Here is a 26,875-nt window from a genome sequence, read left to right on the forward strand (position 1 = left end):
AGAAGCGAACCCTATTCTATACGTTTATTAGAGCATTTGTGGACGAGCAACGTCAGTATGTTGTCAGTCAAAACGAACTAGCTAGCATGACACAGCTAACACAGCATACGCGAGGAAGTAAATGCTAGGCTATTCCCAGTACCACACGGAGCCGCTCGCGAGGAGCGAATAGGCGAATTCATACGAATTTAGTCGTTGAAAGTGGATCTAGTGTAGGCTACTCATAGACAGGCGATCAGGTGTAAATAACAAGTGCAATTTCGCGGGAACTTTACTCGCAAAATAATGTAATTTCATTTTGGCATTACTTCAGTTAAATTATAACTTAAAGTGGAGCCATAAGTCCACAGGCAGCCCTCCATAAACGAATCCCCATGATGTGTTGATGTCAGGGAGCAGTTGACTGTATGGCTGGAAGTACAGTGTGTTCTCTGCTCCACTTACTCAATCATACGAGTGCACCTTTAGTGTCTTGTTTGGTCCTTTTCATTAAAAATGCACATATATTGAAATATTGAATAGGAAAAGTGTGATATATCTGGACTACCGACAATGCTCGGTTCCAAACCCTGCCAGTCTAATGCAAACACCAGCTACACTTGAAACTGTAAACAAAGGTCTCTAACTGCCACAGACAATGTTTAAAAAAAAGTCTTCAGTTGTCCTTCATAAACGATTTAAATTCAAGTGCTTCTGTTTTGAGCACACAGTCATGCTCTATTTCAGTCCAACCTTTAGGAGGCTGGTGTATGCATGAAGTGCTGCCCTTCAGGGAACCCCAACTCAAATGGAAGGCATGCTGCTCCTTCAACAGCCCTTTCAGAGAAGTGATGTCATAGCACTGACTCTTAACAGGACCACAACCGAGACTGGGACACTGTAACGTCAACAACATGGCTCATCTAAGGCTGGAGCAGCTAATGCCATTCGATTGCATTTCAAATTGGGGCAATAATCTTGTTTGGAGTGCTTGTGATTTAAATAAATGGTTTTACAGAACTTATCCTTTGAGGAATCTCACTGGGCTCCATTTGTTTTTGTTTTTTTAACATGCCTGTGTCTGATGGTTAAAGAATGGTCAAACTGAAATATCAAGTTAAAGACTGTTTGGAAAGAGGGAAACCATGTTAATTAAGGAATACAGTCATCAAACATCTGAAAAACAAAATAATTGCTAAAGTATTTTTATTTTGTTGTCATACAAAATATTACTTTTGCAAAACTTAACAGAAAGACCACTCTGAATATTTGCCATTAGAAGATCAATAGATTGAAAAAGTATTTACACAATTGAATAATATATACTATTAGTCTCATTCTTTTATTAATGTACAATATTATTTATAGAAAAAGAAGAGGTAGGAGAAACATCTTGTCCAATGTTTTTGACACATTAAAAACAATCATCTGAATCAAATCATAAAAACTCTTGTCTTTTCAGCGGCACCAAGGATGAAATCTAAATTAAAAATAAGATTTTATGCTGGGCTTATACCAGACAATATCAGTCATCAGACAAGGATACCAGTAATTTTTAAAAGGCAACACAAGTAAACAATCTTTACAGAAAAGTTTTCACTTCACACCGAAGAGAATGGGGATCAAGGAAAACAATGGCCATATTTAACTAAGAGGTTTCTTGTATGGAAGATAAATTGGAGTCAGCAGACCACAGTGTGTTTGCCAATGTAGTTTGATGTGATCTGAATTAAAAGCAACATTGATTTCCACTGCCTTACTGCAGTGCAATCATTGCAAAAAATGTGAACAAAATCTAGTGTTCTATTTCCCAAGCCTGAAAAAGAGATTAATAACACATTGTTATTTCTACATCTAATCATCCAGACCTTGACATAGATTCTTATAGACAATCTCCTTTTCAAAATACAATAGGAGGCTTTTCTTGAATTTAAAATTGTTTTGACAGGAAAGAGGTAGAAAGTGCAGACCATTCAACCATGTTACAAACAATAGCTTTCATTATCCTACCCACCTCCTAAACCTCTCCTCCACCTCAGGTGCACCTGGTCCATCACTGCCATATGGTTCTGTTTGCTGATAACAGTCCACCAGACCAGAAAAGCCGGAAGGTTTAATTTAAATCACAATTTAACGGACAACTGTCTTTACAAAATAGTGCAACTTTAATAGGCACCTGATTTAAAAATATATTTGACTAATTTGTTATACAGATTTATCCTGGCAACACTCTTGTATCGCTCCTACTACTAAAATTACAGAGTGCATAACAGTGCAGCCATCCCCAGGTAAATACTGACCAGAGATCTCTCCAGAGAGCTCAAGCTAAAAACATTTCTAAAATAAAACCCATCAGTCGGAGCTCTACATTTGTTAAATCAAAAGCATAGAATCCTTCAGTGTGTAATCATCAGCACCTACAGTATAGCATACACAACACTCTGTGAATCCCTCCACATCGCTTTGTTGTTTAGAGATATGTCATCACTGGTGTTGAGATTTGTGTCATGATAGGACACAGCCTATCATGCATATACAGTCTATAAGAAGTCCTACAAAGTGTGGCAGCATGACAGACTGTGAACCCAGTCGATTCAGTTTTTGGTCCTCTGGGCAGCACTATCGACAAGGAATCAAAAAAACAGATCTGAGTGCCTGTGTCATTATGGGCCTTGTTGTGCTGGTGATACCCTTGTCCTGCGCTCCTTGTGGTGTATTGACATGGGGTGCACCCAGATTAGAAGTGCTATAAGGTCACAAGTGACAACATTCCTTTGGAAGTGCGCGCGGGCGTGGTTGTGTGTGTGTGTGGTCGTGTGTGTGGTCGTGTGCGTGGGTGGTGGCCGTGGGGGTGTTGTGTTTCACTAACTAGTGAACACCATTCATGATGAGTTTCTGGTGCACTTCTGGGGTCTTGGGCTGGTCCTGGTTGTGCTGGGCCGGGCTGATGTCCACTTCACACAGACGGGCGTTCTTACGGATCTCCTCCAGGGTGTACTCCTGCAGCAGGGTGCCGTTCTCAAACACCGTCACCAGCATGTCCTGACGGAGAAGGAGAGAAGGGAGGAAAAGTCAGAGGTTCACTTGAATACAGTGGGCACAGTTCCCAGGCAGCAGATGCAGAAATTGTGTGTCGATTAATCTCAAGAACTGGGCACTGTATGAAGTTGGAAATTGTACAGTGTTTTGCTCAGGACACACGGACATGCAGTGTTGTCTGTTGTTCAGATGAGTGGTTCATGTACGTGAGAAGTGAATATATATAGACATGCGCTCTCCGCCATGTTGAGCTGCACTAAGTGATGGAGCCTCAGCCTCACCTCCTCAGGCTTGCCCGCCCCTCTCTCCACTGTTTCTATCAAGCCTTCCGAGTCTCTCCTCAGCGAAAGGCGACCTCTCTTTGACCCCTTGGAGGGGTCAGTCACTGGCTGCTTGTACACATCCATCTAGACAAAACACACCGGCAACGAAGAAAGACACAAGTTAGGTTGCAAAACAAACCTTCCCTTTCGTTCAAGCTATGAACCCAGTCAAACTTGCAATTAGCATCGTATCCAATCGAGTCTCATTCCTCTGAGATGAAGCTGTGTCTACTGGCTGAATGTGTCACATAGCTCATCCTGGACTACAGTACAGAACACAGCCTGGCCCAGAGTACTCACCCCCTTGCCACTGACTTCCACATAGCTACATTTGAAGGCACAGTTGAGGGTGTCTCGGTTGACCTTCTGCAGAAGGGCGCTGCCGCAGCCAAAGAACACGTTCTCAGAACTCCAGCCCTCGTCGCTCAGCTTCTCTAGAATCTAAACAGATAAGAGGGGTTGGTGGAAACCCTGGCAGTCCAATGGGGTTGCAAACTTTAAACAACTGAAGTGTCCATTTTTGCTTTCTGACACACATACAGTAAATACATGCACTGACATTTAGAAATTGAAATATCCCTGTTATTTAAATCTCAGACATTCTGATAGTTCAAGAACACACCAGTATGTGAGATTGGTGTGTGGAGTGTGTGTGTGTGTGATTTGCATACCTCCTCCACAGAGTTGAGATCAATGCCATCTCCCTGGATGATGCGCAGATATGATGGCAGCACTTTGAAGCCTACAGAGTTCAGAGAGTAACCGAAACACTCCTCCAAGATCTTAATCACCTGGGGAAAGAGGAAAGCACTCAGAAAAGGGAGAGTCTCCGAAAAAAAAAATAACAGACACAGACTACAACTAAGGATGTTAACAACAGTAGCAAGAGTGTGTCTCAAAAGTATCAATATTTTAGGCTGCGTCAAACACTGGACCACGTTGTGTACCTCCAAGAGGGTCTCTGCAGGGTCTCCGGAGTCAGGACGGATGACCAAGCAGGAGTCCTCGCTTCTCTCCATCACACGCTCCTTCAGCTTGTCCCCCCAGATGTGCTTACAGGCCTTGAAGATGTCGTAGCTGTCGCTGACCACAGCCACTGGGCCGGTGGGGAACTGATCCAGCAGCCTCTCAAAGGCCTCCCTCTCTCTGTTCCTCCCCCAGGAGATGATGGTGCTACACACACACACACACACACACACACACACAGACAGACAGAGAGAAAAAAAGAGATAATTTAAGCGATTCAGCTATACAGGGAGTTCTTGTGATTTTCCATGACTATCCACAGTCCTTTTGGGAAACCACAAGACTGGACTCTTTTTATTCTACATAAACTGTGTGTGTGTACTCTGTGTCGTACCTGTGCTCCGCTGCAGGTATGGAGAATCCTGCCATGGGGCAGTGGTAGTAGTGCTGAGTCATCAGCAGGCCTGCCACTGTGTCGGTGCTGCAGAAGTTCACCAGGTGGGCAGCCCCTCCCAGCGCTGCGGACTGGAAAACACACAGTTCCATGTAACATCCATGATACTGTAACACAGGCCTCCCAATGGGGTTCAATTACATTAACAAAGAAAGCAAGTCATCTATATTCTAACCTATAGTCATTCTGTATTTAGCTAGAGCCCAGATAAAGATCTGTCTATGTGTCTGAATACTAATCAACTTTGTCCGTGACCTAACCGGGCCATCTGCACCAAATCAATATACTGATCTTTTCACTGCTTTGAGCTGGCAACGTAAACCTAATTACTGCCCACCCACCCCTCCCCATCCAACACACACACTCCTAAGAGCATAACATTCACCATACAGGTTTATTTTGTTTCCCCCCCAGGAAGGGAGGAGAGGTAGGAAGATTTCCCTCTCCTCCAGTAACATAGCATAGTGTCACCTGTCATTGCAGGGTGGAATGGCAGTGAGCTTCACTGTATAGCAGGTGGAACAGGGCTGGACAATCTTATCACATGGAGCATGATACTGGGCTCTGTAAAGTTCAGCCTATTGCTTTCTGACTCACACATACACATGCACTCACAGACAGACAAATATATTATCTGAATCAGAATCAGAATCAGAAAGGGATTTATTCGCCATGAAAGTTTGCACAGACAAGGAATTTGCTTTGGCAGGAAGGTGCATACGATATCTGTGGCTTTGTATCACACCCAAGTCAGAAAGGAGAGCCGTAGGCTTGCTTAACCAGCCAGAGTGGTTTGAGGGCTGAACCTGTTCATGGCATGAGTTCATTTGAGAAGCCAGCCTCAACCTTACAAACGCCAGAACACGGCAACACATCTCTAGAGCCTTACCCACACAACAAAAAGTAAACCAACCCTGAATCAAACAGACAAACTCCTGCAGAGGTTGGGAAAGAAGGAGAGGCCACTCCTCAGACATGGGGAACGGGAGTGCAGCTAATAGAACAGGGTGAAGCACGATGCCTTCTTCCTTGTAAGCCATTAGAGAGAAAGCTGGGTTACGTGTGTGTGTTCTTCAAAGCCAGGCACGGGGGAAGGCTTGCTCTGGAGTGTCTGGGAAGCTATCGATTGTGCCAAACAGCAGCTTCCTGATTCATTACTGCTCCCAAAGGGATACCAAAAGGTTGTCTCTTTCATTAAAAGCAGAAAGCAACACATGTAAAGGCTGGCACACAATTGACTACATGCTCTAATGGAAAGTACTGTCTCATACTTCGGATATAACCTCAACTCAATACCATGAATACAAATGTGCATACTATAATACGTTTTATGTATTATTAACGATATTACACTGCAGTGGAACCACTAGCCACTGCATGCTAGAGTATGTAAATAACCAAATAATAACATATTAACATCTCAATGAAGATAAGTTTATATACAAAAAATGGAAAAAGGGAACAATGCTTTGGCTTCATCAGTCTGGAAAGTCTTGCTTTTTGTACAGCGATTTTGGCGTGTGTTCACGTAGAACAATCAACAGGTGCAATGCGGTTTCCCAAGGTACAGCCACTACAAACCAAGGTTGTGTACAATTGCCGCAAGCTTCCATCTACGCTGATCTGGCTGTCAGAGATGCTTTACCTCTTGTGAGGAGACTCCTCTGTAGCCAAAGTCGTGCAGCTTGTAGTCCAGGCCCTCCAGGCTGCCTGAGGTGGCCTTCAGCTGCTTGGCCAGGATCTTCTTAAACTCTCTGGAGATGGTTGCCACTGTGATGGGATACCACATCTGCACCAGCATGGTCTGATGAACGGAGGGGAGTGAATGGAGGAGAGAGTGAAAGGAAGGGGTTAAAGGTGACTGAGAGTCCAATGACAGATTGGGCAAGTGGAGGGGGGTGGGGCAGCAGCTGTGTGACATCAGACGAGGGCTGGTGGAGTGCCCCGTGCCGCCCCCACCCCCCCAGCCGCACACAGAACCCGCCAGAGGGGATGGACCTGGACCAGGATGGAATCATCCTCATTGACTTCATTAGGCTAGTGATGATGCCTTTTGTTTCTCTCTGAAGCATGTCAGGGTTTCCATAGGGAACAGGGAGAGGCGTCACAGACAACCAGCCAACACAGACTGGGGGAAAGTGACAAGGTCAGCTTCATGACATCATGTCACAGGTGTTGTGCAACTGTGTTTCTGTGCGTTTTTGGGGGGACCAAAACACATACAGAAATGACTCAGCAAAATATACTGTAACAGGAAGATGGCGTTACCTCTATGTAGTTGGTGAGCCAGAAGAAATCAGGGTCCGTGTTCTCCACTGTGAAGAGGACATTTCCTCTGGGGATGATCCTCCCCTCTGGAACAGCCTTGATCCGGATGGGCAGACGACCATCGTGCTTCTGAAAGGACAGCATGCACATCTACTCAGTCTGCGGCAGGATATGTGTGTGTTTGTGTGAGAATAGCTTGGTGTTCTTGGTTACATTTAGCAGACGCTCTTATCCAGAGCGACTTACAATAAGTACAGGGACATTCTCCCTGAGGCAAGTAGGGTGAAGTGCCTTGCCCAAGGACACAACGTCATTTTGCACGGCCGGGAATCGAACCAACAACCTTCTGATTAATAGCCCGACTCCCTAACCGCTCAGCCATCTGACCCCCCAGGTTAGCACAAATACATAGCTGCATCCCATTGGTGGGACCAGCATCCCGACCCCCCAGGTTAGCTGCATCCCGTTGGTGGGACCAGCATCCCGACCCCCCAGGTTAGCTGCATCCCGTTGGTGGGACCAGCATCCCGTGTCCTCACCTCCAGCACTTTCCTCCAGCCCTCCTCGTCAAACACCGTCTGTCTGAAGTGCATCTGGTAGAACACTTTAGCCTCCTGGATCTTCTCCTCAGTGACCACCGGCCCTGAGGGAATGAGTCAGAGTCAGAGTCCAAGCCTTGGAGACATTCTAAATTTCAATATCATAACACCTTGCAACACATTTGAAATGTATATAATTCATTAGTCATTAAATAGTGACATTTCGCATTTACGCTTATTAAATCGATTAATTTCCTTCTTACGGTGATTCATTCCGTATCGTAATTCAGTTCACCGAGAGACAACAGCAAATTATGCATGCTTCAGAAGAATCTTTAATGGAGTTTAGATCCCGATGGTACAGACCAGTTTCACTTGTCACAGGGTTGGTCACACATTCCACATGCCCACAGACAGCTTTACACACATTCTTTCCATAACATCAGTTTCTAATAACGGGGATTTACCTCGTCATTGTCTCAGACGACAATACTGGTGCCCCATGACACAGGAACAGAACAGTGTAAAGTATAAAACATACACACTAACAGGCTTACACCAAAAAACAACCTACCCTTTTATCTATTGAATAGAATCACACAAAGAGGAATGGTATATAATGAAAATTGTCACAGGTAAAATAACTGCAAAAGTACGGTACATAAGTATGCAGTGATATGCATATCTCCTGTAAGCTTATCGTTCCTTGGTCCCCCTTTATAACATGAAAAATAAAGTGTTTGTCTCATTCAGATACATAGTGGACTCACCTACAAGGTACTTCTTAAGAAGATACTGCAGTCCAAAAAATACAACTTCATTAAACTGGGCTCCATTCTTACGGCGGCATTCAAAGTAGGAGTATACCGTACTGATGTTGGGGGGGTACTGTTTGTAGTGTGTAATCTGTGAAAGAGAGATAGAAATGCGATGAAACATTTACAAGTACACCAACACAGAATGTAATAAGCAGTCCTCACGACTCATCACTTTTGGCGAGTGTAAACAAGTCCCTCGACGATGTGGTTAAGACCTCACATGAGGAAATGGATGAGGAAACACAAGTTATAAGTTAAGTTAAAGTGACCAGCAGCAGCAGCTTAGTGTACAACGTGAAGCCACTGTGTACAGTAACATGATTCCTGCCTGCAAAACATGAGGTTTATAGGAGGAGGGGGGGAGACTTCGTCACAGGCTCTCTTTGTGTTCCCACTAATTCAATAATTAAGTGCAACTTCCCTTCACTTCACTTGGATTTGTACAGGTTGGCAAAAACAAGAAGGCAAGCAGGAGACATCAATGTCAGAAATTTGCATTCAACACAAAAACATCACCTTCTTTCCCCTCCTCCATCTCTCCTCCCTCCCTCCCTCCCTCAGGTCTCCTCTCTCTGGGATCATAAGGCCCCAGCTCGTGGTTTTTGCCATTGCATATCCCTTAAGTTCTAGATTTAGCTTTTCTAAGTGGTAGCACACCACAAAAACACATGATGCATTGATTAGCCCTGTTGCTCATTTCATGTTAATCAATTATGTGTTCCTGGTGCAAAAATGACTACTTCATGATAGCTGATTGTAAATCCATAATAATACACAGACCTTTACTATCCCCTAAAGTTGTGCTAAGATATTTTTTATCAATTTAAGATTGTGTGAACATCACAAGTGTTGAACTTCTAGTTACCATCTATGTCCGGTAGGATATTATCAATTTAACTAAATTGATAATATGATGAATGTTCTTGCTCACTTTTGATGCACACAACAACAGTGAGCAAGAACTCTCATTTCTGGGATAAAAATGTGCTCCTTATAAGTCGTGTGTCCAGAAATACAACATGGGTCCCTTGAAAGGAACTCTGTGAACAACATAGACCTGGGATCCTTTGATATGTGTCAATGTTAGCAGGGGAATAGAGCCCTGTGAAAATTGCATTACTTGATTCACCTTATTAATTCGTTATCAAGCTAATTAGCATATAGCCTAAGATCAGGTACATTCACTTTTTGAATGTTTGCTTTATTTGCTCAATTTGAAAGCTGTTCAAGTACCCTACACATGGCCTGGAACAGGTCTAGCCAAAAGAGTGCAACTATACAGCCACTATCCGCACATCCAGCTTTCCACTCAGTCCAAACTATTATGATTATACAAGGTAATATCCATAAAGGACAGAAGAATCAGCCAATCGTATTCACCTGGCAGACCTTCTGATGTGATTCCTGTCCTGTCAGTGGAAACATTAGACATTTACATTAGGTTACAGGAAGGTCATCTGAGATACCAGTCATAGCAGGTCTCTACTCTACTATAGAATAGTGTTTCTATTTAGAGTGTGCCACAAAGTGAGACATTTTAACAGGATTTGAAGGCCGAGAAAAGAATTGTAACAATTTATATAGTGTAACCAATGATTACTTTTCAACCATTTCAGTTGTGTATATTGCCAGTATCCTGTTTGTTTTTTATGTCCTTCGTCCTGTGTCAAGTCCATCAGAGCAACATTTAGTCATGCTCAAAAAAAGATTAGACCTTGGTACAGAAATACGTGCTATTGCAATATACTGGGGTGGAGCCTGTGTCAACCTTGTAAGCATTTCAAGGGAAATGAAACTGAAAATGGAGTTCTACACCTGATGTCGCCACCACCCTGTTATCATCTTAATGTGGAACTGGCATTGCAAGGGGATAATGTTTAATCCTCAAATATGACATAACAGCACAACTCTACTTAACGCGGAGCAAAGGACAAATGATTCCGTGTCACCTCTTGTGGTATCAGCACTTTGACACATGGTCTCACCAGAATAGAAAGTGATACACTTCAGAGACAATGTGGCTGCGAAGGCAGACACATTCAAGCAATGATGTTCACTCAAACCCGCACTCATCATACATCCATACATTTAGCCACTGAGACACAACCTCGTCTGACATCTAACAGTGACATCTGACATTTAAGCGGGGCGCGTGGTAGCCTGCAGTGCAGAAATGACCGTGTCCAATGGCTTAGCAATAGTTGCCTTTTCTAATAACTAATATACTGTAACACTCGAAAATTTCTTAACAATGTATCTCCGAATCTAAGCGTCACTGTCTTTTCCTCCATGTTTTCTCTTGATTTCTTAAAAAAAGTGGGTAGCCCTTGTGCGACTGGATAACCGATAGTAAACAGTATGACTGGATTGAAGTATTACACATGATAGGGGAGCTCTGTACCGACCGCTGTGTTTCATTTTAGGTTCTAATGGGTCCAATCACGTCTCTTAGCAGTAGAACTGGCCAAGGATAGTCAAGCACCTCCCCCTCAGTGAACGCTACATTGTATCAACTGACAGTCAATATAAAGCCACAATAGATTCTTATTTACATTCTTTCGTGGGCAAAGGCTAAAGCAAAACAAAAAAACACTATTATGAAACTGAGATTTTAGATGTGGCCCAACTTATACTAGGCTACCAGTACGATTCCCGTTTTACACTGCATGAACAATGGTAAACAACAGCAAGCTAGAGGTGAAAGGGACGGCCACGATCTCCACTCACCTTATAAGAATCTGTCGCCAGCAAGAAATTAAAGTCCGGTGCTGCCATTATCGAATGAATGATTTGGTGAGTTGGGTCTTCGGTATATATAGCAGATCAACGTAATTATTCCGGCCCTTGGGGCGGAGATGGGACGTTTGATATCTGAGATTTCAATAGGCTCGTTGGTTACTTTACGTGAATTGAGATCGCCGCCAAACTGCAATATCCCTCGGGTAGGCTTTATTTTACGCTTGGGGTTGAAAGGGGGCGGGTTGTAAAAACACGTAGCTCACGTAGTGACGGTACCGCCTCTTTGCTGTGACGCAGACAAGAGAAGATCATCCGTTGCTTTTCTGACCTAGCAGTAGTAGGCCTATGGACGGTTAGGTTTCAGTTTCTTCATGGAAAGGAACAGATGCCTAAAGTGAAATTGAAAGTTTCTTAAGATATGAGTCATTCATTAATTCACCAGAATAATAAGTAAGCCTAGGACAAAATGTAGGCTACAAATGCACTCACTGTAGTAGGCCTATACCGGATTCCTCTAGCCTTCTTTCACAACTTCACAAGGTTATTATAATTTCTTTACACACAAGGTAAACAGTGATCGACAAAGGCTTGTCCGATTGTCCGGGACAAGTAAAACAAATTGTAGGACAAGTATAATGAAGACTGAACTTGCCAGAACGTACAAGTAAAAAAATAAAAGGTTTTTGTCTTTCTATAATGCAGCTACAGTCTGACATTTAATGAATCCGCGCATTTATGAATGGATCCGCGTGTTCTACTGCTCGTGCTGTGAATGTAGCCCGCCGGCGCCAATCGTGTCCTCGCGATTATATTCGGATCAGTTAGCCGACATTGGCGTTCATATCTTAAAAATCCATATTTTAAATGAAATTATTTATACCCAAATCCTACAAAACTGACTCCAGATCAGCACGTACACACATTGACATGGGACAAGCCCTCATACACACACGCACTGTGCGTGTGCACACGTGCCTAATGCTCTCAGTCTCCTGAGAAAACCTCCTCAAAACTGCTTTTAATGCTGGCATACTAAACATTTGGTGTTACTTTGTAGATATTACAATACATTTGGCAATGATAGCAATGATGTTGGACTTTGAAAGCAGTGTATATGGTTTGGCAGGGGCATATTTTGAGTTCTGATATTGGGCTGGTTTTTGGACTGGTTTTATTGGCCATTGGGCTGGTTTTGGGCTAGTTTTGATTGGCCATTGGGCTGGTTTTGTCACACAGACCTGGTAACCCTGGTGCTAGTGGGTAACGTTAGCACTACAGCTTAACAAACAAACTATCGTGATTCAACTCAGCTTCAGTGAGCTCTAGGTATCTTGCTGAAAAATAGATCTGTACAGCTTGAATTGTAGATTTACATGACAACGCGGGTTATTTATTTGAATGAAACACAGTCAGGAACATGAAATAACGTTACCCCCATTGCCAATAAACTAGGCTAAATCATCACACATTCTATATGCTCTTGCATTATCAAGTTAAACTAGTTTACATGCCTACAGTCAAGGTGTTTTCGTTATCTAGCTGTTCTTGCATTCCTTGCAAATCAGCGTTAATAAAAAGCAGATGAGCTAGTTTAGCTAACATAGTGTAGAAGATCTCTGCAGTTCGACAATCGACACATTTGCGCGAACCACTTCACCAAGGACGGTTTTGAAAACCTGGGACAATGTAAAGCAGGATTAACTATGAAGCTGTTGCTGAAAAGAGGTGCTTTCCGACATTATGTTCATCACAACCGCAACTTGTAGTCTAGTATGATTTTGTCGGTAACAGTTATTAGCAATGCTAACGTATCCTGTATCTAGCACCTGCCTTTCCCAGTTCTTTCAAATAGATAATCTAGACAGGCGTTAGCAATAGGCTAGACTGCTATTCGGTTCTGCTATATGGTTCAAGCAAATGAATAAATGAGTGTCGAACTTCACAGGGATCTTCTCATAGAAAAACATAAGCCATGCCCGTCGAGTGTCTGGTTCCTTGGGAAGATTATAAAAAATTTCAGCATTCCATGTACAGTCTGGAACACTGCATTTACCAACATAGTCCATTTTCAATCTGCTAGAAAAACGTGTTTTTCAGAGCAGCGCGCGGCAAATTTGGGGGCGTGACCAAGGTACAGACCAAAGGCTCTGGCAGAGCCAAAAAAGGTGGAGCCACCGGGCTTTTCAAAACCTACCGTTTTACAGCTACATTTTTTAATTGTGAGATTTGCATAGGAAAGAGGTGTCAATGGATTTTGAGGTTCACTGTATGTCCATTTTACCCACTGAACTGTCGTTATTCCAACTGTGACAAGGTAAATTCGGTTCTGCAATCAATGACCCCTTTAAGAACTGAAGCTGGCCAAGAGGAAAAAATAGCCCTCCATCACTGTTCGTACCTAGCATCACCGAAACGAAAACGTACTTTCCTAACCACCATAGATGTTGATGCTCTTTTCCGCTAGCAAAGACAATGAAGGCTAGGCTACGGTGAGCTGTTCTACAAATACGAAACAGCCATGGGTATATCTGATTTCTAGAAGTAGGGGAGCAGCGAATGCTAGTCAGTAGCCTAGTGTGCAATGCCCGTTGCCGTTGGCAGACGACCGAGCTTGCCACGGCACCTGCTGTTTCAACTTTACACAACGCCCGGTTGCGGACATGATCAAGCCGCAGACACATAGGTTACAGAGAACCCTGCATGCCTAGTTAGATTGCTTTGTTGAGGCAAGCAAGTTTGATAAAAACGTTTTGTAAAAGCCTAACAGGCCTAGGCTACGTAATGTTTTGATTCAATAATCAGACTTTGACAATTGTCTACGACTAGCTTGGCTAGACCTTTATTTCGGTTCCCGCTTCGTCTAGCCTACTAGTAACTTCACTCCCCTCCTACCAGGATCATGGATGTAGCCTACTCCTACGCTTATAAACTATAGCGACACCAACAGGTCTATGATATATATAGCCGACCTAGAATTACAGCTAGGCTACCTGTTACTTAGGCTACCCAAACAGTGCCTGTTTATTTTCATATAGGCTATATGCCTACATTTCAACTCCATAAATTACCCTATTGTTGTAACAGTCACGGAGTCAGTGAGTAGGATATGGCTTCTTCTTACTTCTTCCGTCTATCATTGCTCACCTGGATTCGAACTCTTGTCCACTGATACGCAAACTGACTATTTGAAATTATGTGTGTTAAGTAGGCCTATATAGCCTAATTTGATTAGACAAGCGGCATTCCACGAGTGCTGAGTTGGCCTATTTGGCGGTAGACTAACCTAGCTTAACACTAGCACTGGAACTTTTTTTCACTCCACTTAGGCTACTAGTACGATAACGACCGCTACCTCAAGTTACATTGTAACAAACTTCTCAAACTAAGATGAACATGAACAATAAGTGGACACTTAAGGCCGAATTATACTTCTCCGACTCCGTTACGGACAGCGGAGTTGCGGAACTATTGTTTTGGCAGAGCCAAATGATTAATTAATCAAAAATGCATAATTTGTGGCTTTGTTAACTAATGAGTGGTAACTACCTACTGAACTATTGTATAAAAGCAATATCACACTGGATGTCGAACGTTATTGATACGAGCACCTGTGATAGGCTAATACTCGGCCTGCAGCCTCCTGCTTATGACCGAGCTGAGCTGATATTCAGCAATAACGCACGTGAAATTCAACCGAAAAGCTAGCATATGGTCGTGCAGATGGACGGTTATTCTAGGCTACTGCTGAGGAGCTTTCCAGAAAAAAAGTGCTTCTTAAAACCATTACCTACCATGCATTAAGGAAATATCCGAACCTTTGGGTATACCCACAATAAATGCCCATCTGTGGGATGAGATTAATTCATTTGGATTCCTCTCAGTTTCTTTGACCTGTGCTGTGCGCAAAGGCTACACTTAAAATAGCATATTGTTGCCTACATATGCTATTATGACACAAAAAAAATCGAAATCACTGAAGTAGGTCTAGGGATTCTCATTTTATTCTCTAATAAAAGTGACAATGGTAGTCTAAATATTGAAATGAAATGAAAATTGCCAAAATGAAGAGCCTTTAATTTTGTTGAGATGGAATGGCTTGGATATAGCCTATAGCCTAGTAGAGGATGCGTCTGCCCATCATCAGGTGGATGAATTGCATCGGTTGTCGCGACAACCGCGTCTATTGCGCCCCCACCCCCAGCTATAATTTGCCTTCCGTTTCAAAACCATGGTCAGTTCCCGGTGCCTACCTTCTTGAAGCGGAGCGTCGACCACCAGGAAGTGACCATCGACAGTTTTCTATTGATAAATCGCACAAGGAATAAGTTAAAGTCGATTGATGTTGCTCCATCCCAAAGCGTTTAATTTTTTTCATCCGAAGACCTCTCCCTTCCCATAAGCTGATCCGACTGTGGAGTGACTTAAACCGCTGGAAAACACGTAGCCTAAGCAACACAAATAAAATTCGTTTCGCCTGTGAAGATGCCGTATCTTTGCCTACGGTGACAGACCATCTCAAAAGATTTGCGCTTTCACCAATCCACTTAATTAGAGATTTGCCTGGTTTCAAAAGGTTTTTTCTACTTTTCTTTTATCTGGCGTTGCCAACGCAACACATACAACCAGTCCACGAGCACTGTCGGCGTTGGAAATCTTAGAAGGCATTGGGATCCATAGGTTTTTTTTTCGCCGGTTGATAACCTAGTGTCCATCCAGCAACAACATGTTGGACCCCTCTTCCAGCGAAGAGGAAGCTGATGAGATTGTGGAAACAGAGCGCAAAGAGGTGATGGCACCAAAGGCCGGGGGTGCTCGTGTGTCACCCAGCCGGACCACCGAAAGCTCAGGTGGACTCCAACCCGCAAGCCGTGGGGCCAGCGCCCGTCCATCCAGTCCTAGTCCCTCGGTGGCAAGCGACAAGGAAAAAGAGGACCTGGAGAAGATGCAGAGAGAGGAGGAGGAGAGGAAGAAGAGGCTCCAGCTCTATGTCTTTGTGATGCGCTGCATTGCCTATCCTTTCAATGCAAAGCAACCAACTGACATGGCCAGAAGGCAGCAGAAGGTGAGATAAATGATAATGAAACGATGTGTGGGATTCTCAAGTCTATAGAAATGATAATGTAAATTATGGAACATCATCGTCTTCGCTCTTATAGAGTGGTTCTATGTAACACAAAACTTCTCAATTTCATTACACTTGGATTGCTCAAACTGTGTAAATGGAAGATTATTCATTATACAGTTAAAGGGAACCACCCCACTATTGTGAGCAAGAAGTCTATTCTCTATGAGTTCAGTGTACTCTCCACTGTACACTGTACTCTGCACTGGGAATGAACAAGCTGTGAGCTGAGTTTTTCCTCTGCAGATTTAACAGTGTTTAATACTACATCAGCAATCTGCAGTCAACATATAGCTGTCTTGGAGCTATTATTCTTACAGAAATAGTTAGATTAAAACATAACAGGATTTTGTCAAATATATATTTTTCTCTGAAAAATTCTCCAAATGATCAATAATCGGTTTTCTACTTTATAGTGGCCTGTGATGCTGTGTCAAATGCAGCTTGGCTCGAGGGCACAGTCCACAGTCCCTGTGGTTCTTCAATAGACAGCACATTGAATATTGGACCCAGTACTTTTATCCTGACTGACTCCACCAAGATGTAGAGAATGTGTTCCCCTATACTCCCTGGGCTGCAACCCTGTTATAGTGGCCCATCTATTGTAGCAACAGTTGCATTAGTACATAGTCCCTCCAGGCAGACAAGCATGACTCTGTCACTGCTTAAAGAAATCTAGTATCAACTCGAGATAAATTGCTGTCTAACACAGCGGCTTGTTTGGCTGGTTCAGAATGAATGATTGTCTGGGTGGCTGTTTGATAACAGCCACCCAGACAATCTGTATTGGAAAAATGAAACTGGTGATGAGGCTGCATGTCAGCTTAGATATGTATGAATACCAATGTGGCCATCTCCCAGAGAAACCCCCATCATGCTAGTTAACTAAATGAATTTGCATGCAGATTCATCTCTTTCAGCCTGAATTAAGTCTTCACAAAGAATTAAAATGTAAAGAATGACAAGCACTTTCTTTATTTGTGGTAATGAGGTTAGCTCCATTTGAAATCCATTAAATGATTGTTTTGGTGGGGTGACATGCATGTTTTCCAGATGTTGCACATGACAAAGCAAAGTTCTAAGATAGTCTTAACAGGTAGCTTAACATCACTTTATTTATGGTTGTAAATTGTGAGTAGATTATTTCTGTGTGTGTCAACATGTTAAGGTTGTTCATCACCAGACATTTGATCCACCAAGCCTCAGACTGACCCTATGACCCCAGGGTCTGACCTATGGCACACATTGTCCCCACATCTCACACCATACTAAAGAGCTCTAACCATGGGTCTCTATAAAACATGTTTTCCCCTCTCACTCCTGGTTTGTGTAGATGTACTAACGTTGTCATTTAGTCTTTCCTCGTGGGACCACTGTTCTGTAGAAGGTTGTTTTATTTCCCTCCTGGGACATTACTACCTCTACAGCTTATGTTGTTATTGTGCCGAGAGGGTTACATCAGACAGCTCAAGTGTGATTTTTCTGTCAAGCCATTGGCAGAACAATCCTGGAGAAGGGATGTATCATCTAAAACTAAGAGCTTCTCTTCTTAGTCCTGCTGGTAGATTCCACTTAGAGGTCTCGGGATACTTAGATCCTCATACAACTCACTACACTGCAGATAATGCCTGGAGTTTGATGTGTCAGTCTATGTTTATGTCACACGTTCACACACACTCAGAGTTGACAAGTGGGGGGTATTCCACTCAGACAGTGGGTTTATATTATTAAGAGTGTAAAAAGCGAGGACTGAACCTCACCTAAACCTCTCTTTTATTCAATTAATCCAGGATGTTTGTGTGTTTTGTTCTTCCTCACGTTGATATCTCTCTCTCTCTCTCTCTCTCTCTCTCTCTCTCTCTCTCTCTCTCTCTCGCTCTCCTTCTCTCTCTCTCTCTCTCTCTCTCTCTCTCTCTCTCTCTCTCTCTCTCTCTCTCTCTCTCTCTCTCTCTCTCTCTCTCTGCACAGCTTGGATTTTAAGGGTTTATACAGTAGCATTCAGTAAACTGTTCCTCCAAGCCATATCTGACTCTGATAATGAGTCATTGAGTCATATACTCTGAATGTTTTTGCTTCATGCATGTCGTTGTGACACAGATTCTCACTTCATGATCTCTGACCGAGGAGAAACTCTGGTTTCTCTGACGGTTAGACAGGTTGTGATCCCTTAATTCCCTTTTGGCATCCAAAAAGAAATTGCATAATCCGCCCTAAATGTTTCATGGGTGTTGTTGGATTAGATCCACACGTTTGTACTATCTTTTGATAATCATACGTTTTTTAATCAAGCACAAACTCTTCATTTAATTTGCTAGCCAGCTCTGTTGTATTGACTACTACAGTACTTGAGAGGCTGTGTGCCATTCAAATGACTCCTTCACAGGTATATGCTGACCCTATTTCACACATCTCCATCTATCTTTTGTCTTTGATGTATTCTCCTCTGCTTTAATCAGGCCTGGGGGGATTACCATAGTCAGGTGAGGTGCTACAGTAGATAAACACAATCAGGCCATCTGCTGGGCTTTTCTTCCACAATGGGCTCTGATGAATCCAGTCCAACCCCTCTCAACCGCCCGTCTCCTCCTCCTCTCTCCTCCTCTCCGTTCTGCTGCCACTTCTCTCTGCTCTTCTTCTCAACCGTGTTTATATTTTTGTCCACCGGTCTCCTGTCCCGCTCTCTCACAATCATCATTTGATTATGGCTTATCACACGTGATTGTATTATCTACAGGCAAACTGATTCTTTATAACTGACGCTAAGGGGCTGCACACAGGATGCTTCGTGAAGGAAGGCCTGTGACAGTGTTGACCCCTCGTCCTTCACTGTCTAGAATCTGGGCCGGCGAAGGCAGGTAACAAGACAAGAGTTCCAACCTCCCTTCCTCTCTTGTTAATGATGGTGGGATACGTCTGCCTGCTGTTAGTCCAGACCGGCGTGGATGAGAGACAAACAAGGCAGTTAATCGTCTGAAGGCGATCCAGAGCCTGAGCAATAAACCTGCTGGAGAGAGACTCCTTTTCTCTCAGCTCAAGCACCTCCACAGCCGGCCCATAAAGGGATGCAAATAATGCAGAAGTCCTACAAACGTGAACAAAAGAGATTCAGACGGCTCTAATGTGATAGTTTTTCTGTAACATTTGGCATCATTAAGTTACACAAGAACATGAGAATAATTTTCCTTACAAAGACTCAGAACATGCTCATAAAGAGTAGTTTCGGAGGATCCTGAATTCAAATTCAGGATTCAAATCCTCATCAAAGCTCACAATGTATTAGTTAACGCCATCAAGAGATTGTCTCTTTTGTACAGAGAGTGGTAATAGATATGGAATTAGAATGAGATGTTGGTGTGTGTGTGTGTGGCCTTCTTTCAAACCTTCTGTCACTCATCCAGGTGTGTGTTGTCAAAACGGTTCAGTTGCGCCTGCATGATGACAAGGTTCTTCTAATAATGAGGACAGCTGTGCTGGATGTCCCACTGTGAGACTGGTCAGTGAACCTTCTCAACGGTTTGCATTCATGTGCACATACACTCACACAAACAAACACACACGCACTCACGTGTGTGCCCACACATTCACACATACACACCAATGATTGTAAGCCCAATCAGGGGAGTGAGTCACTGGTGGCGCGCACCCACAAAGCCTGATCAATTATAGCTTTAATGGTGGCTGGATGAGACACCCACTGAACAGGGTTGTCAATAAGATGTGGTTCTTTGTTTGGTATTGAATTGTCCTTCAAGTCATAACTTGATTGTTATGTAGTTCATGTATTTCAACTTGTTGAATACAATGTTAATTCCCTTTTAATACACCGAGACATATACATTTTATTTGTGGTTGATATTAGGAAGATATCACATTTAAAAAACTCTCTGATGCTTTAAATTGTGGTCTCTGTCACAAGCACAGAGGACTATTCACACTGGCATGAGTATAAGAGAAGGACATGAGTGGAGAGGAGATCTAGTAGACTGGATTCGTGGATTAACATGCATGAGCATTAACAGTTGCCCTGTTTTATGTGTGTGTGTGAGAGAGAGAGTTTGTGTGTTTGCTTGTGCGTGCATGTGGGTGTGTGTATGAGAGAGAGAGTTTGTGTGTTTGCTTATGCGTGCATGTGGGTGTGTGTGTGGGTGTGTGTAAGCATGTGCCCAGATGAGGACTTTCTCAGTCTGTGCTTTGTTGGCTCTATGTAATCTGGGATTACACATTTATTTGATGTCTTACGGTGGTTATGTAATTGCTGGAGAAAGCCTGTCTTTAAGGCCATAGTATAAAGATAACATGTGTTACTCTTTGGAAATGTATGTGTGTCTGTGTGTGTGAGGGCACCCGCAGACTAATGGTAGTGCATGCGGCGAGTGTAATATTCTGATATTCTGTTTCTCTGGTGAATATGCTCAGGGGTCACACATTTAAGGCAGCCCATTGGAAGGGAGCTTGTGATTGGTTTCCCCCTGATGATGATTAGGGAGATATGATGGCTCATCAAGCCGATCCCCTTGTGAATAGTCCAAGGCTATTTCGGACCTAACCAACTGCCAGCGTGCACTAATTACCACACAGAGAAAAAGAAAGAGCAGGAGAGATGGAGAGAGAGATAGATCGTAATGGAAACAGTCGGTGTACTAAGACAATGGACGCATCCTTTCCTTCTCCTAATCGTCAGAGGGTCAGACCACACTCACTCAAAGAGAATGGTGACTAGATCCAGCATGCTGCCCTGGACAAACGTGGCAGTTCTTACAGATGTCCCACTGACACCAGACACTAAGCTGGATCTCTCCCTCTGTCTCTCTTGTAACTCTCTCCCTCTTTCTCTCTCTCTCTCTCTCTCTCTCTCTCTCTCTCTCTCTCTCTCTCTCTCTCTCTCTCTCTCTCTCTCTCTCTCTCTCTCTCTCTCTCTCTCTCTCTCTCTCTCTCTCTCTCTCTCTCTCTCTCTCTCTCTCACACACACACACACTTTATACCTCCCTCCCCCATCCCTCACTTGTCATTTAGCCCAGTGCCACAGCCAACAAGTCGCAACAGATGTCCTTCTGTACGTGGGGCATCTCTGTCAAGGCTTACTCTAGTGGAATGTTTGATCACTGAGAGACAAGGGTAAGAAATATAGGGAGAGAGACATAGTGTGTTAAGATAGATGAAGAGAGCCTGAGTCAGAGACTGATGGGCCGAGAGGAGAGGGAAGGAGGGAGCGCTGGGATGGAGAAAATAAGAGTACCGTAGCTGTTTTGCCAGTCCTGGAGAGTTATCCACGGAGGTCCAGTCTCCTGAAAGAGCAAGGATGTTTGTCATCTGTCCACCCCCACACACTAACCCATACTGTGACTGGGCAAACACAACACAGAGCCCTCGGAAGGTTTACCCCCCCCCCCCCCCCTTCCCCACCCGCCCCCCACACACCCGTATACAAACAACCACACACGCTCAACACACACGCTCAACACACACGCTCACACACACATGCTCACACACACGCTCGCACACACACACAGATTGGCACATGCATGCTTTATTTACACCTTTCACAAATGCACACACACTTAACTAGGCGTCAGTCACAACCCACACATGCTGGACCTGTCGTCCTGTGGACATCTTAACCGACTGTGTCTCTGCAGACGTCTCCCTGCCTTTGTGAATGCATGCTGACAGGGAATAACGTAACTAGGATTAGCTATACAAAAATATGTCACTCATAATACATCCACACACACACTTACACAATAATGTGCAAACCTCATTCTCCCTGAAACTGTACACATTAAGTATCATAGTGTGGTCGCAGTACAAAAGGATAAGTGAAGTGTTGTGCTTCACACAATTTCAAGGAAGGGATTCTACCCAAACCCAAATGTGTGGGCCCTCTACTTTTTCATGAATGGCATCTGTTTTCGTTCTCTCTGTGGCTCAGTAAAACAATCTCTGGTGATAAAATTCTACCCAGTGCCAGAGATGATTAGATTCATGCCATTAAAGTGCCAGTACCGTTACATAAAGCTTTGGCCAATGTGGCTGAATGTAGTTGGCCTCGGGGCTTATATCTCACTCACTGTCCCGCTAATGGAGAATGGATGAAGTGGAGAATGCTGGAGGAGAGAAGAACAAGACCTGTATTGGAGTGCGTTACCTAGTTCAGTATAGGGTCACCTCTGTTGAGTCTAGTCAGTAGGCTTGTTGTCCCAGGGTTGAGACCGGGAAGGGAAAGAGATGAGTGAATGTCTTTTATAATCTCTTCTTTGAGAGATTTCCCTAAATAAAGGCTCTGCAATTATTATAATGGAACACGCACGCAGGAAGCAAATTGATTGAAATGTTCCCATACCACAGATTCGAGTGTTGTCTCCATCCAGAGATCCTTGTGAATAGGTGACCTTTGATAGGCAGGTTCCACTATGCTGTGGGCTTCCTGTGGATTAAAACCGCCAGGAGACATATTGGTGGTGTGACGTTGACTGTCATGACTGCCAAGTCCCTCCCATGAGATGAGCTGTCTCGTCACGTGCAGAAGAGCCAAGGAAGAGGATCTAACTGAGGGAGGCTGGACTAACGCTACTGTACCGCATCTCCCAACACCTGCTCAGGCTGCCTCATGGAGCCTCCTTCCCCCAGCCTCTCCCCCCAGCCTCTCCCCCAGCCTCCCATAGCCTCTCCCAGCTGGTCCTAGTGGACACCCTTACTCCCAGGAGTCCTCTCCCTGCAGTGGATGATAGCTAGGATTTAGCAGCTTGATGATGACACACTCTTGTTTATCTATTCTACAGTCATGTGGGATTTGTGTGGCTAGCACGCCACGGAATGTGTTATATTTGTTTGTGTGTGTGTGTGTGTGTGGGGGGGGGGTGGCGGGGCGGGGGGTAGTGGAGGAGGAGGGTGGATGCCGATGGGCAATATTTACTCATCATCACCATGGAGACACACAGGCTCAAGAGTGAGGCATGCGTTTCCGTCCTCTGTCTGTTAAAGGGTTGTGTTCAAGGGGAGGAGACAGACAGCCCCAGCAGACAGGTCCATCACTGACCGTCAGTACAGACAGAGAAACAGACACTGTTGTACTGTACTCTGTTAACGACTTGAATCAAAGGCAACAACATCAGGCTAACAAGAATGCTGGACATGCACCCCCTCGAGGGACTGACCAATCGATGAGCTTCATGAAGACAGACAGAGAGAGAGGGAGGGACAGGGAGATGAGAGAGAGAGCATGTGTGAGAGACAGAGAAATAGAGAGTGAAAGTGGGATTAGGATTTTGAGGGATTACTGTTGCTGCAGACAGTTGAGCCCTGCAGACAGACAGGTGAATCAGGAGTTAGCATGAGCTTGTGCCAGGGTGGACAGTGGGTGGTAACAGGATCAGCAGTGCAAGAGAAGAGAGCAGCCTCCAACCGTAGTAGTGTGTGTGTGTGTGTGTGTGCGTGCATTGCGGAGAGTGAAAGAGTAGTTCTCCAGAGAGTGGACCGTCTTGTAGTTCCTAATTGGAAACAGGCATCGTTTGTGCCAGAGTCCATTAGAACTCTTTATTTTATCTGTGCAGTGATGTAACTTCTGAGGCGTTGGAATTGAGAGCGAAGACTCATGTGCACTTGCCCTCCCTGGCGAATGGCAGGCCTGTGATGAGCGGGATCAGAGAGTAGAGGGGGGATGGCTGGTATGTCAACTCCTTGAAATCCATTCTTTTTTTCTCCCCTTTGTCCTCTACCTCTTTCTCTCTCTCATTTTTATACAAAATTGAGCCCTGACTGACTGACAGACTAAACAGACAGCTGCACAGATAAACAAACAAGCATACAGGCAATGACTATATCTCAATATGAGGTTCTCTCGTTCTCATATCATGATAATCCTCTTCTCTTATGAGTGGTGAGTGCTTGATGGAAAGGTCATGTTGAACTATGACCCCAGTTTAAGAGACTGTAATCGCTCTTAGGCCTCCTAGTGCTCTCTCTGGCATGGTGGCCATGGTAACAGTAACTAGGGGCATCAGAGGTAGGGGAGAGGTGGGGGTGGAGATCCAGGGGGTGGGTGGAGCTTCAGAGAGTTGTGTTCCCCTGGTGTTGGGCATCAAAGCCAGTGTGACTTTATCAGTGACCTACTGTAATAATCTTGAGAACACAACAAGGGCCACATAAAAGACCTGCTGGTGACAATGAATTTCCATCATGTAAAATTATGGGAAATTGCTCTCACTCTTTTGCAAAGAATGTTAGAACGTTGGTTATTTTACCATCCTTAGTTCTGAGAAACCTCAGACTCGGGCATAATAGTTACTTGGTGTAAAAAGGTACCCAATGCATTTGGATTGTATTATACATGAAAACATTTGACACAAGTCCCTCAACACACTCAGACTGGCCCATTCTCTTCCGCCTTCATGAATGTTTTATCGCAGCCCTATCACAGTGCTACAGTACTCTCTTGTCAAACACACACTGCCTCAGGCCTGCCACCCCCACAGCCTTCTCCCCAACCTCTGCCAGACAGATCGTAACAGTCTGGGGGGGGGGGGGGGGGGGTGTTTATCTGGGGGCGTGGATGATGGCATCAATACAAATGTGTACAAGTGACCCTGTGATGCTGTAGCAACGTCAGGCCAAACTGCCTTAGAACACGTTCAATACTCCATCATTTATTTACATCAGTTTTTCTGTGGATCATTGCACTCTTTTCACTGCCAAGGATTGTGGGCTGTAGTCAAACAGCAGTTGGGCACTAATTCATCAGAATGAATCTCTCACTTTATTAATCAGTTGAAAGAACCTGGTTTTCAAACACCGACAAGGGCTGTGGTCCAAATTTAGACATATAAATATTTTACCTTAATTTGCCTTGTCAAAATTGCAAATGAAGAGGAGGATGTTAAAAAGGGTGGACAGGATGGCGGCATAAAATATGTAATTAGTAATGTGAGTTCTATGTGCTGGGACTGAGGCCTGCGCTAAGCAGCTCAATTATTTGTGTGTTGTGGATGTCAGAGAGCAACATGAGTTATCACCCAGGAGAAGGCCTCCATGTTGTGGTCTACAATTAAGAGAACTAAGCAGAGAGGGAACACATTTTGACATTCAAATCATCGAAAACAACTTGTGTGATACTTGCTGTTTCCGTGATCCCTAATATCACTCAGTGCCCAGCTTTCTCCATTCCTGCAGACGTTGTCTGTGTGCTTCCTGTCCTAACTGTGTTGTCTCTGTGTGCTTCCTGTCCTAACTGTGTTGTCTCTGTGTGCTTCCTGTCTCAGATCAGTAAGCAGCATCTCCAGACGGTGAAGGAACGCTTCCAGGCCTTCCTGAACGGAGAGACCCAGATTGTGGCCGACGAGGCTTTCATCAATGCAGTCCAGAGCTACTATGAGGTGAGGCTCCAATTCACCCTGCCTATGTTCATGTCTGTCTGTGAGAGAGAGAGAGAGAGAGAGAGAGAGAGAGAGAGAGAGAGAGAGAGAGAGAGAGAGAGAGAGAGAGAGGGAGAGAGAAAGAGAGAGAGAGAGAGAGAGAGAGAGAGAGAGAGAGAGAGAGAGAGAGAGAGAGAGAGAGAGAGAGAGAGAGAGAGAGAGAGAGAGAGAGAGAGAATATAAGCGTATGCACCAAGTGTGTGTATTTCTTTGGCTTTCAGTTTCATTGACTGTGCCTTGGAGAATGCTAACTCTATGGTGTATGTTGTTCTGTATTCCACATTGATTCTCTCACGCTCCTTAATAGTGGAAATTATCTGTTGGATTGAAATGTCTGAATCTGAAAGGAGATGACTCACCTTTGCTCTGACAAATGATGTGGAACAGACTGGCTTCTCCAGGCAGGCTTAATAATGTGCTCCCGCATGGCGGAGATGAAAATGAATTGGACTGCCCGAAATAGGCCTCCTGAATAATGAGAGCAGACAGGGTCTATATGCGTAAAGCCTTCTAACCTGTACTCAAGACAGACTTCCTCTGCATCAATTAGGCCCAATGCCTTAATTCACTTGTTTGGTAGATCCCAATAATGAAAGTCAGGAAATACATGTTCTCTGTTTAGAGGTCTTTCAAAACAAGAGTTGAGAACTCCAGAGTCCAGCAGAATGTGAATCGGACCTGAGATCTAGAACCTGGAGACCATGACACGTGACACTGTGATAAGAGACGTGGAAAGAGGTTTGTTCTGTCAAATAAATCAATAGGTTTAGTGCAAAAAGGCCAAATTACGGAATTGGAATGATGCATTATTTAACACCCAGCCAAAGCCGGCTTTTCAATTCAATTAAAGCCTAATGCTCTTAAAGGCTGAGCTGCAACTGCTTGTACAGTTCTCACATCCACACCTGGGGCGGAGGGGGAGGGAAAGAGCTGGTTATCTTCTGTCCTTTGGTTAGTAGACCCAAAAGAGAGTTGACACGGCATCCTTCTAGTTTTAAAACTATACGTAGTTTAAGATCTATCGATTTTCAGAAGTTAAATTAGAATGACACATTAAACTAGTGAACGTCTGTCGTTAGTGTTTCTAATGTGGTTCTACGGTGACCCTGCCATGCAAGAAGAAGGCCACTGATATCTATAGCAGGCACCTGACTAAGAGTTCTCTGTCTCCATCCATTATCTGTTCAAATGATGCCTACTACCTTCACTCAAATAGACTAA

At 44.0% G+C, this 26,875-nt stretch overlaps 2 protein-coding genes across 10 annotated transcripts in view; one reads left to right on the plus strand and one right to left on the minus strand.

Annotated features, from left to right (window-relative positions):
• Positions 1-1,175: 1,175 nt before the first annotated feature.
• On the minus strand, positions 1,176-11,321 carry nampt2 (nicotinamide phosphoribosyltransferase 2). The gene is made up of 11 exons (XM_067244654.1): positions 11,114-11,321; positions 8,339-8,474; positions 7,569-7,672; positions 7,030-7,158; positions 6,407-6,565; positions 4,702-4,832; positions 4,289-4,514; positions 4,013-4,132; positions 3,642-3,782; positions 3,300-3,425; positions 1,176-3,021 (listed from the first exon to the last, which is right to left on the minus strand). Exons 1-11 carry the CDS (start codon positions 11,159-11,161, stop codon positions 2,848-2,850), a joined length of 1,494 nt encoding a protein of 497 aa, XP_067100755.1. The 5' UTR covers positions 11,162-11,321; the 3' UTR covers positions 1,176-2,847.
• A 4,270-nt stretch (positions 11,322-15,591) lies between these two features.
• Positions 15,592-26,875, plus strand: part of cadpsa (Ca2+-dependent activator protein for secretion a) — a 73,759-nt gene continuing 62,475 nt past the window's right edge. For all 9 annotated transcript variants that reach the window (XM_067244361.1, XM_067244622.1, XM_067244449.1 and 6 more), the window contains exons 1-2: positions 15,592-16,187; positions 25,502-25,615. In XM_067244361.1, coding sequence (XP_067100462.1) covers positions 15,849-16,187; positions 25,502-25,615 — 453 coding nt within the window. In that variant the 5' untranslated portion in view covers positions 15,592-15,848. The remainder of the gene's footprint in view (positions 16,188-25,501; positions 25,616-26,875) is intronic.

The sequence above is a fragment of the Osmerus mordax genome, chromosome 1 (genome assembly GCF_038355195.1).
Source record: "Osmerus mordax isolate fOsmMor3 chromosome 1, fOsmMor3.pri, whole genome shotgun sequence".
Taxonomy (NCBI): Eukaryota; Metazoa; Chordata; class Actinopteri; order Osmeriformes; family Osmeridae; genus Osmerus; species Osmerus mordax.